This window comes from Pollicipes pollicipes, unplaced genomic scaffold, assembly GCF_011947565.3.
Source record: "Pollicipes pollicipes isolate AB1234 unplaced genomic scaffold, Ppol_2.1 Scaffold_6138;HRSCAF=7277_pilon_pilon_pilon, whole genome shotgun sequence".
NCBI lineage: Eukaryota > Metazoa > Arthropoda > Thecostraca > Pollicipedomorpha > Pollicipedidae > Pollicipes > Pollicipes pollicipes.
Window position 1 is genome coordinate 15,145,794 of NW_023596818.1, and position 11,677 is coordinate 15,157,470.

General features: G+C 56.5%; 1 protein-coding gene across 1 annotated transcript; it reads left to right on the forward strand.

Moving 5' to 3' along the window:
* The first annotated feature begins 594 nt into the window (after window positions 1-594).
* LOC119105351 (segmentation protein paired-like) lies at window positions 595-11,192 on the forward strand. Its single transcript, XM_037228820.1, is given in 10 exon segments — window positions 595-645; window positions 2,464-2,546; window positions 2,548-2,590; window positions 2,592-2,672; window positions 4,085-4,211; window positions 8,307-8,429; window positions 9,167-9,369; window positions 9,760-9,802; window positions 10,636-10,764; window positions 11,176-11,192. Coding segments are annotated over 10 exon segments (900 nt in total).
* The last annotated feature ends 485 nt before the right edge of the window (window positions 11,193-11,677 follow it).

The window sequence follows — 11,677 nt, forward strand, 5'->3', positions numbered from 1 at the left end:
TGTTCTGCCTCCTCACACACCCTGCGGTGAGGAAATGTCACCTAGTTGCCAATACATGCTATCAAGGCCACCAAGTTACCTGTTCAGCGCACATAGTCGCTTTGTCATTTGCCGAGGTTTCTAAATTATTTGTCACATCTCCTCATCCCCCAAAAGTGCTTAGATTGGACACCTCCCACCGCCCGCATCACATTGAATACAGGTGAGCTGGCTAGCACGGTACTGGCACAACTGCTCCTCCACTGCCCCATTGCTCCACTGCTTCATCACATTTTGGCACCACTGCTCCTTCCCCACGTGCCATCGTAGGATAATTTCCCCACGTTATCTCCTGAACTGGGTTAAACTGGCTGAAACCGACTAGCTTGGGAATCGCGTTTGAGTTCGTGTTCGATATATTGACGAACCATTCCAGCAACTGGATTATCGTTGGGTTCGATGCCAACTTAGGGTAAAATAGCAAAATGGCGACATTAACGGGACCATATTCAGACACTTGTCAAACATGTGAGGCATTTTGCGAAAACATGTAATTAATTAGCGACAAACACGTCGTCCCGTTGCTGAATATGTTCCACGCAGGTTTAAGAGGACATGGTTGGCAAACACAAAGGAGTTTATGATGCGCGGAACACGCTGCGCCAAGTAGACGCCAAACTCGAAGCCACCCATGTGTAGACTATATATGGGGAAAAATGCAATAAAGAGCTGAAAAAGAACGATTGTTTACATTATTCATGCGAAAGAGGCAAAGAAAAGGCCTGATCTATGAACGAGGTAGCTTCCGCCTACATCTGATGCGTACAGCGACTCACGCCCACCGTATAGGTCTGAGACTGAACCACTCATACTCGGCGTTAGCCAATGACACCGTCACCCTTCCTGCACCTCCCGTGGCAGCCGGTGACACCGTCGCTACCTGCACCTATGGGCGCCATATGACCAACGTAGTCGGTGCGCCCGAAAGCCCAAATCATCATTATCATCATCCTCCTGCACCTCCCGTGACAGACGGTGACGCCGTCACCCCTCCCGCACCTCCCGCGGCAGCCGGTGACACCGTCACCCCTCCTGCACCTCCCGCAGCGGCCATCACGCCGGCCGGCGCGCGGGAAAATCATGGCTGCCGCGGCGGCGACCGACGCGCCCAGTCACGCCGCGGCCCGCGCGCTGAACAGCCTACCGACACAGCGCGAGCGCCGGCCGTGAACAGCCTACTGACGCAGCGCGAGCGCCGGCCGTGCTCGTCATGCGGCCCGCTCTGCCAGCCCGGTCAGCTTGGTCATTGAGGGGCCATGGAGTCTGGAGCGAGGCCTACAGACCCTCGGGCTGGCGGCTGGCGGCTGGCCCAAGTCATTTTTTACCATGCCGTTCTTCTTTGGTTGTATTATGTATGTCGCATCTCATTTTTCACGGAACAAAGGCGTATAATCCAAGTAAAATTTCTCGAATGAAGTCATTTTTAATTTTTTTCAGGTTTAGAAAAAAATTGGTTAGGACGGCTGCTTGCCTCCAGTATAACCGACTTCAAATTGGTTTGGTAATAACGTGACCCCGGGCCGAGTTACGCCTGCGGCTAAGCGGGTGTACGCGATGGCTTAGCTGCCGAAGAAGCGCGACGGCGAACCGCACGACTGATGAGAGGAGCATGGACCATGAGAGGAGCATTCCAAAGTACCACCGCTTTGGTTGCCGTACTCCACTCTGTGTCAGGTATTGCAACGTCATGACGTAGCTGCCCATCGATATCAAATGGACATGCGCTTAGATGGACCAGACAGAAATAAAAAACCTACATGCGTTACGATCGGCTGATAGTCACAAATCAGCAGCATCAAAACCGGGGGGAGAGAAACAACAAAAAATTGAGTTCTTGGAAATGAGCATGGGTCGGAATACTAGGGTCGGAATACACGATAACGTTTCTTCATTCCATTGCTTCAAGCTTCAAACCCGACCGCAAGACTCATACCCGCATCACAGCAATGACGTGTCGCGTCGCGCCTTGACCTGGTAGGTCAGGGGCCTTGACCTGGCCGTATCCCAGAGGTTAGGGTCGCTGCCCTGGCCGCGCGCCCCGGAGTCAGCGTTGTTGACCTGGTCGTGCGTCCCGGAGGTCAGGCGTTGTGACCTGGTCGTACGCCCCCGAAGGTCAGGGTTGTTGACCTGGTAGTACGCCCCCGGAGGTCAGGGTTGTGACCTGGTCGCACGCCCCCGGAGGTCAGCGTTGTTGACCTGGTCGTGCGCCCCCGGAGGTCAGCGCTATTGACCTGGTCGTGCGCCCCCGGAGGTCAGGGTTGTTGACCTGGCCGTACGCCCCCGGAGGTCAGCGTTGTTGACCTGGTCGTGCGCCCCCGGAGGTCAGCGTTGTTGACTGGTCGCACGCCCCCGGAGGTCAGGGTTGTTGACTGGTCGTACGGCCCCGGAGGTCAGGGTTGTTGACCTGGCCGTGCGCCCTCGCAGGTCAGAGTTGTTGACCTGGTCGTACGCCCTCTCGCAGGTCAGGGTCGGGTTAACCAGCTGGGCGGCGTCTTCATCAACGGCCGGCGCTGCCGAACACATCCGGATGAAGATCGTAGAGATGGCGGCGGGCGGGGGTGCGGCCGTGCGTCATCTCCCGCCAGCTGCGCGTCTCGCACGGATGCGTCTCCAAGATACTCAACAGATACCAGGTCAGAGCCGCGCCGACGACTGACGTACACAGCGGATAGCGAGTCAGAACTACTCTCGCTTTGCTGTACGTAACGGACGCCGGGTCATAACCTGGCGAGCTAGCGGGTATCGACGGGTGCCAGACACTCGGATAGGTCAGCCTGAGTGGGTCGTCGTCGCCCTGGTCTGTCAGGTGCGTGACGGAGCTCAACTCCATGGGTCATCTTCCAAGTCAGCACCGGTTCAGGCCTCTGGAAGCACAGAGAATGGTCGTTTACTGCCCCGCACGTTCGCGACTGCTCATCGCGTGTGCCCTGTTTGGCAGCGGGCGCATCATCTCGTGCAGTCCCATTCTGACCGGCCATCATCTCGTGCAGTAGTCTGACCGGCATCATCTCGTGTGGTCCGTCTGACCGGCGGTGGCCGTGTGGTCTCGTCTGACCGGCGCTGGCGGCCGTGTGGTCCCGTCTGACGGCGCCGGCGGTCGTGTGGTCGTCTGACCGGCGTGGCGGTCGTGTGGTCCCGTCTGACCGGCGCTGGCGGCCGTGTGGTCCCGTCTGACCGGCGCCCCGTCTGACAGGCGCTGGCTGCCGTGTGGTCCCGTCTGACCGGCACTGGTGGCCGTGTGGTCCCGTCTGACCGGTGCCGGCGGCCGTGTGGTCCCGTCTAACGGTGCCAGCGGCCGTGTGGTCCCGTCTGACCGGGCTGGCGGCCGTGTGGTCCCGTCTGAACCGGCGCTGGCGGCCGTGTGGTCCCGTCTGACCGGCGCCCCGTCTGACAGGCGCTGGCGGCCGTGTGGTCCCGTCTGACCGGCACTGGCGGCCGTGTGGTCCCGTCTGACCGGCGCTGGCGGCCGTGTGGTCCCGTCTGACCCGCTGGCGGCCGTGTGGTCCCGTCTGACCGGCGCTGGTGGCCGTGTGGTCCGTCTGACCGGCGCTGGCGGCCGTGTGGTCTGTCTGACCGGCGCTGGTGGCCGTGTGGTCCGTCTGACCGGCGCCGGTGGCCGTGTGGTCTCGTCTGACGGCGCGGTGGCCGTGTGGTCCCGTCTGACCGGCGCCGGTGGCCGTGTGGTCCCGTCTGACCGGCGCCGGTGGCCGTGTGGTCCCGTCTGACCGGCGCCGGTGGCCGTGTGGTCCCGTCTGACCGGCGCCGGTGGCCGTGTGGTCCCGTCTGACCGGCGTGGTGGCCGTGTGGCCGTCTGACCGGGCGCGGCCGTGTGGTCCCGTCTGAGGCGCTGGGGCCGTGTGGTCCCGTCTGACCGGCGCTGGTGGCCGTGTGGTCTCGTCTGACCGGCGCGGTGGCCGTGTGGTCCGTCTGACCGGCGCGGGTGGCCGTGTGGTCCCGTCTGACCGGCGCTGGCGGCCGTGTGGTCCCGTCTGACCGGCGCCGGTGGCCGTGTGGTCCCGTCTGACCGGCGTGACGTCGCGCGCAGGAGACAGGCAGCATAAGGCCGGGCGTGATCGCGGCTCCAGCCACGCGTCACCACTCTCCCGAGGTGAGAACAAGAGATCGCCGACTACAAGAAGGAGAACCCGGCGTCTTCAGCTGGGAGATCAGGGGACAGGTGAGCGCGCCAGGTGGTTGTGGCTTCTCGACGCACGTGCGTACAGTGCTGCGTCCAGCAGCGATACGCCTGCCACTTAGATGGAGTCTGAGAGGCCGGAGACGCATTTGGCGTCACTTAACCACCACTTGTTGTTGAAGCTCTTCGTGGATGGGATCAATCGTTGGATGGGGTTAATGCATGATTGAACCGTACACAACATACAACAAAAGTAAGTTAAAACGTTGATCACAAAACAGATACATCAAAGAACGGCATTTACTTCTTCCAAAAACAAGTATTTCCCTCCCCTTTAGGCACCATAACAACATGCCAGGTGATACCAGGAGGTTCATGCCTCATTCTACCAGGAGGTACCCTGAAGCATGGCGGAAATGCAATACGACACGAATACATTTAAATCTAACATATTGTTTGAGCGTTTACACCTGACTGATTACGCACCTCTTGGCACGTTGAAGGTCGGTCGGCTCTTAGCGCGGCCGCAGCCGGGCGAGTTTCAACGGCTGACCGGAGATTGGGCTCGGTCCGACCGGTCACGCTTCCGCCGCGCTTGTTATGTCTTTACAAAAGCCATGGACCGAGCCGGCGCGCGGTTCGCAGCGGCAAACAGCAGAATTCTTGTAGCTGGTGCAGGTGAGATTTTCCAGGCATGCATGCACGCTGTTTGATCAGGCGAGCTCTTTTTGCAACATTGCAATATTACCAGTTTCCCTCCACCTCGCGACCGACGCTTGAGAACGGTAAAATATTTCCACACTGACAAAAAACTGAAGTAAAAAGGGTCAAACTACGTTCAGATTTCGACCACCAGCTGTTGATGTTGGAGTAGCATGATGCCAAACGCGTTTTGACTGGGGAAAGGGCAATATCCCTTGGACTGAAGTGAGAATGACCTGTAATGACCCTGGCCACCCGCTGTCGAGGCCAAACCATGGCATGGGTCTGCACGGTTTTGTGTGTCTTTTGTGGAACTGAAGGCAGATCTCGACAACAAAAGAAGTGAAAGAATCGTGACACCAACTGCACTGTAGACGCGAGAGCACATACAGTCTATATCTTACCTGGCAATTTAACAATATCCGACTCATAAGTGCGTAAGTATCAGACCAGCAAGCGCCCAAAGTTAGATATATTATATATCTGATTAATATAATATATAGCATGTACATACACAAACAAGCTATGCAATATTTATTAATCCATGTATAAAATTGTTGTGCCCGAGCCGATGACAAACACAGTAATTGTTCGGTCTAAATCGAGAAAGATACTACGTGAAAATTGAATTGGTTCAAATCTAGTTCGTTGCAGGCCAATGTCTGTGCCGTGCATTTCCAGTGTCGCATTAATTTTGTCAAGTCACCGAAAATTCAGACCATTCAATTTATAAAACCGATCTAACTTGGTCGGGGCATTACCAACACCAAAAACTAGCTGTAATTTGTGCACGAATGCCATCAGTGCACTCAATCGGCTAAAGCCATAAAAGAGTTCGTTGAGTGACTCGTCTGTAAACCGAAAACGGTAATGGGCTTCATTTGCCTGACGTTTTGGCATCCTCTACAAGGTGAGGATACCCGCGTTAGTCACGACTTCTCATTCGCTGACGCTCTAGGTATCCTCCTCTACGCGGTGATAATACTCACGCCCGTCTCCACCCTCTCACGCCCCCACGCCGCAGACATGGTGTTCTTTCGTCTCATCAGTGCTGAGGCCTAGCGGCATGTACAAACTTAAGCCTTTCTTAATCAGGGTGGTGAATCTTATTTATCCTCAATAGACCTGGCCTGTTTGCAGTTTGCTCGCCGTGTTGGTCCAGATAGGCCGGTCCTGTCCGGTGCTGGGCTAGCGGTGGTTGGGTACGAGCGACGCCTACGTCTCCAGCTGCGCTTTGTCGCTTCACTTCCCACGTGTGGCGGCGAAAGTAAATAAATAAATATGTAGATATATATATACAGATATATAATTATATATATATATATATATATATATCTAATGTATATATATCTGCCGCATCTTTCCTTTTGGTTTTCGCTGTCATATACTGACCTACGTGTTTCCAACAGCGATATTTGAGCTTGCGTCATTGTGAAATCATCCAGCACAATACCCTATGTTAAAAGGAGTGGTTCCAAACTCGCATGGGGGTTGAACTGAAAAAAGCCACATTGAAGAGCATTGGGTGCAACTAACAAAAAAACCATCTCCGTCCTCAAGACCCAACCCTGGGGCTTCTGAGCTACACAACCCGTGAATATGTGCAGACTTTTAGGGGAAACCATTTCAAAGTTGCCTAGGCATTCATGACGCCATTACAACGCCATTGACATGCTGTTATTCCATTGACCATGCGGCGATCAAGGCTAAAAAACATACTTGTCCATATGTTCAAATCTGGCGTTTCGTGGCGCAAGTTTCCCAGGCATAACAGCCGGCAATTGACTCTCAATCGATGTTGTGCAAGTTACGATGCGAAATCCAACAACAACGTATTCAGAAGCATGCTTACTAGACAAAGAAACTGTGTTGGCCTAGTACAGCATTTTCCCGCCCGCAAATATACCAATATCTATAAGTCAGTTTGTTTCACCATATCCGATGCTTGCTTCACTATCTTCAAATGTGGGACATTTCCTTTAATGCGACGTCCCGGAGCTTGGTAACCATTTCAAATCTCAGTTGGACACGTGCCAGTCTGCTTGCGTGTTGGGGTATTTCCAGCGCGTTCGGACACTGACACAAAAAAAACTAGCAAAAAAAAGTTCGGGACACTACGCATTGTGCAATTGCACACCATGATAAAGGCGTCCTCAGGTATTGAGGTGAGGTGCCACATGAGCTTATCATCTTCTTTATCGTCGAGCTGCAGAAGGTTGTGGACATGCAGGCAACCAAACTGCAAGACAATCAAGCACGACGAATTAATTGCGGTTATTGTTGCGTCGTTCAGGCTCGAGCTGTCAGCATCACTGAAATATTACGCAAAGGCAGTCCCTCCGCTGCCTTCAGCAGATGGGCTCCCAGCCGGCGCCCGAGCGTGGTTCTGAGCTGCCTTTGTACAGCGCGCCGGCTCTGTCGCAGCTGACGGAGCGCGCCGGCGGAGGCCTCATCTGCAGCGTCTCATTCATGCCGTCGCACGGCCGTTCACACGTGTCACGTGACAGCGCCTGCGGGCGGCGGCGAGTGGCACGTGACCGGGCCGTCTAGGACGTTCGCGCTTTGGTGCGCTGAGGGCTCCTCCGCCGCGGGGATGCTGCGCGGCGCCAGCTGACGGCCGCAGTTCGGATGATCGGTGCGGCGCGGCGGGATAAATGTTCACCGGAACAAATGGCCGTATGCACGGCAACAATGGCAAACAGCGGAAGGGCGAGTAGCTGAATTCGTCGCGGAATGGCGAAACCGCAAAAACTATGACAGGATAAAAAAAGACGTCGTGCGAAATGACGAACGCTAATGGTAGCCGGCAAATGGTGTCGTGCAATGCGACACCGAGTTGGATTATATCTTTCCATAGCCATATACATTCACTTGGAGGCTCAGTAAAGTATGCCTCGTTTGCAAGAATGGCGACTGACGGCAGGAGTGCATAATCAATTCGGAATTCTACGTGCTACATGCTTTATTATTTAGTTGTTCGCTTGGTTGTTTTGAGAAGAGCTCTTTCGAACAGAAATGATCGTTTCAGGACTGTGAGATGACGGAGCATGGATAGCGGTGGGGTAGAGCTACCATGCGCCTGGGGGGGCCAACCGCCGAGCTTCAGTCCGCGGAGCGACCCCTCGGGGTGTGCGCTGGGCGCCCGGTTGGGGTCGCCCATCCTAGGGGGCCTCTCGACCCGCCCGTGGCTGACTCACACAGCCTGCCCCAGATTAGCGGGCGTCGCGAGGATTACACATAAGGCAAGAAAGGAGAATGTACTTTTATACAAAACACGCTTAACTTTGCAAAGGTCACAGACGAAGAGCAATAGTGTAACGCCTTTGCGAGTGTGTGTGGCTATGCAGCGTTTTAGTTGGGAACGATTTTTCGTCCCGGCATATTTTCAGAGCTTCTGTGAATTTAACTGCAACTTTCCTTCTCCGTTATTGCAGATTGGTAAAGGAAGGTCTGTGCGACAAGACGACCGCGCCCTCCGTGAGCGCCATCTCCCGGCTGCTGCGCGGCCGCGACGACGACGAACCCGTCAAGAAGAAAGAGGAGGAGGAGCTCTGTGAGTCCATCACGCCCGCACATTTCCACCAGAGCATTTCTCCTGTCGCACGGTATATGTTGGCGTTTTGACATGCCAATCACAATAAACACAAATGTGAACCAATGCAAGCGTGTAAGTACGTTGATTGAAGCCATCATTCCTAAAAACTGCGATGAGCGCCTACAATACGTCGCTTTTTGTTGCTGCTGTGCCGCTGACGTGGCACAAATATGCCCTAATTTGTGCACCTATGTGATGGTGCGTGTTGGTTATGGCCGATATAGCCTCATGACTCAAAACTGAACTACAAGTTGACAGAGTGTGACAACATCGCTATGCCCATGCATGCAAAACAAGGTTTACCGGGATATTGACGACATGAATGTAGATGACTTCGTAACTGGGAAGAGTGAAATTTGGGGTGCAACGCCAAGCGCCCAAAATAAGATGTGAGTGAATAAAGTCTCAACCTGTCTCTAACTACATGCTTTCAGTCTGTTGTACCCCTTGGAGTTGACAAAGGAGGGACGTAAAGTTCTGTGTCCTGCTCTAACATAAAAATGCTGCTTTTGGCAGATGGCTCGTATCTATTCACTCACCATCGGTATAACTTTGATTTCACTAGTTATTTATGCAGTGCACAACATTTCGTTACCTTTCCGAGATAACTCGAGATCCCGGAACTCCGCCTTTAAAATCCGGGATCCCGACACCGCGGATGAGTACCTAACGACCACCACCTCGTCCGCTTGCAGCCAAATCTGACGGCGTCTCTGACGAGGACGAGGAGACGGAGCCGGGGCTGGCGCTGAAGCGGAAACAGCGACGCTCGCGCACCACCTTCACTGCCTACCAGCTGGACGAGCTGGAGAAGGCGTTCGAGCGCACCCAGTACCCGGACATATACACCCGCGAGGAGCTGGCGCAACGCACCAAGCTCACTGAGGCGCGCATACAGGTGAGCGCGGTGGGGTGGCAGGGCGCAGAAGGGGGGGGGGGGGGGGGAGGAGGAGGGCTGGCAGGTGACGGCGGACATACAGGTGAGCGCGGCGGGTTGGCGCAGGCGCAGGAGACAGACGGGGACTGGCTGGTGAAGGCCGGGGCTCGGATGCGCCACCGACGTTTGCTGCGAGATGTTCGCTGGGACAATTCAACCTGGTGCTCGTGACTGGACAGGTCAGGTCATCTCAGGACAGCCATTTGCCACGGCGTGCCTGCCCCACGTCTACACAGTTCTTTTGTCTGTACCTACGTTTCTTTCAGCTGCCTTAAAACCCGGTGCGATACCGGGTCGGAGGTGCGATATGATCAGCGCTCCGTATGGTGACGTTTGCTGCCTCTTTGCCATGTGTGGTTCAGTAACCGTCGCGCGCCGCTGAAAACCCTGCCTGGTCGGAGGTGCGATATGACCAGCGCTCTGTATGGTGACGTCTGGTGCCTCTTTGCCAGGTGTTGGTTCAGTACCGTCGCGCGCGGCTGCGCAAGATGATGACCAGCCCCGGCTCGGTGTCCAACTTCCCCGGCGTCGGCCTGCCCATGTCGTACTCCTCCGGCACCGGCGTCCTGGGGCCTCTCCGAGCATCCCTTCTCCTCGCCCGCCACTCAGGGTGAGCATGAAGTATCTTCAGTTGGCGATGTTTTCATCCAGTGGTGTTCCAGCGTAGCCTTTATCGTTGCACCGGTAACGTATTTTGCAGTTTTATGTCATCACGACATAACATGCGATGTTTAGGTCAAGCGGCCTCGAAGCACTTCGCAGAGTTATTTTCACTGGCATCAGTCGAGTTCCCGAATCAGTGATTTTACAGTTCGTGTTACCCAGTCGGCTCGGCTGGTGACTAAGAGCTGCCTGCAATTCTCCTTACTTCGAATGAGCACCTGAGGTTCTGATGCGAGGCCTTTGTTTGCTGACGATGTGTCCGTACGCCAGCTGTTACACACAACGCATCACCATTACCATCATCTGTTCACTATAAATGGCCCCCTACCAAACGCTTCGTAGCGGTCCAGGCACGCAACCAGTGTTTTTCAGGAGGCATGCAAATTTTTCCTCTCCAAAATGTTGCAAAATCACCCGATATCTAGTGTAAGTCTCGTTGCTCACGGGGAGGGGGGGGGGGGCGGCACGGCCCCCTGGCCCCCTCCTTGGCTACGTCCCTATAACAGTCACGCGTCTGGCGCCCGCTAACGCCACCGCCCCCCCCCCCCCCTCCCTGTATTGCAGACTCGGGCTCCCTCTACTCGGGCGTCTCATCGTCGGTGGCGCCGCGTATGTCGTCCACCGCGCAGGCCATGTCCAACCCGGCCGGCTACGCGCAGAGCCTGGGCTCGTACGCGCCGCACCGTTCAGCCCGTCAGGCCAGCCGCTCTCGAGCCCGGGCCTGCCGGCACCGAGCGCCACGGCCGCCGCTTCCGCGCAGTACTCGCCGCCGGCCGCCAGCGCCGCCAGCTGGCCGCCGGCGCAGTGCCAGCCGGCCGCCGTCAACGCCGCCAACGCCGCCTTCAGCGCCGGCAGCCTGGTACGCCGCGCGCCGCGCAGACCTTCGCTGGGGTGTACGGCTGGTACTGACGCTGGCCCGGAGGGTGCCCGTAGCCAAGACTGTCACCGCCTGGCGGCCGCGGATGGTACTGCAGTTTGCAGGCTGCTACCGCCGGAGGCGACACAACGCGCTGGTATCAGCCCCGACGGGAGGAAATGGCGACGATAAGGGTTTGCGGGTAACCCCAATCGCCACCTGGTGAGCGTGTCTGTTACTGTCGCTAGTGGGCCGCCACCGCTAGGGGCGCCAGGCCCCTACTTTTGCGTCCCGGAGAAGGCGTTCACGATTGGTACTTGCTTGGCTCAGCATGCGCCGAACACGCGCTGACAACGGCTCAACGTCCGAAGCTAGCATCAACCCCGACCCGACGCCTGGAGCTGATGGTGGCCTCAGGTCAGCGTCAGCAGACGTGCTGACCTCAGCGAAGCACTGACCGTCCGGCCGGCCTTAGTCCGTCGCCCATAGCCTCTGCCGTCCTGACCTGAGCCGGACCGGTCCGGCTGCCTGCCAGACCGGCGCATCCGCGGCCCGCTCCCGCGCGGCGGCTGCCAACTGCCGGTCGTCAGCCGGACCTGCTGACCGCGCTGGCGTGCAGCCGGTGGGTGACGGTCAGTCAGGTGTGCAGGCTGGCGGCGGCCGCCAGATTTGGCTGACAGCGGCCAATCAGCCGTCAGACTCGCACCCCAGCCGGGCGGCATGTTCAGCTCTTCTCCCTGCCCATGATGG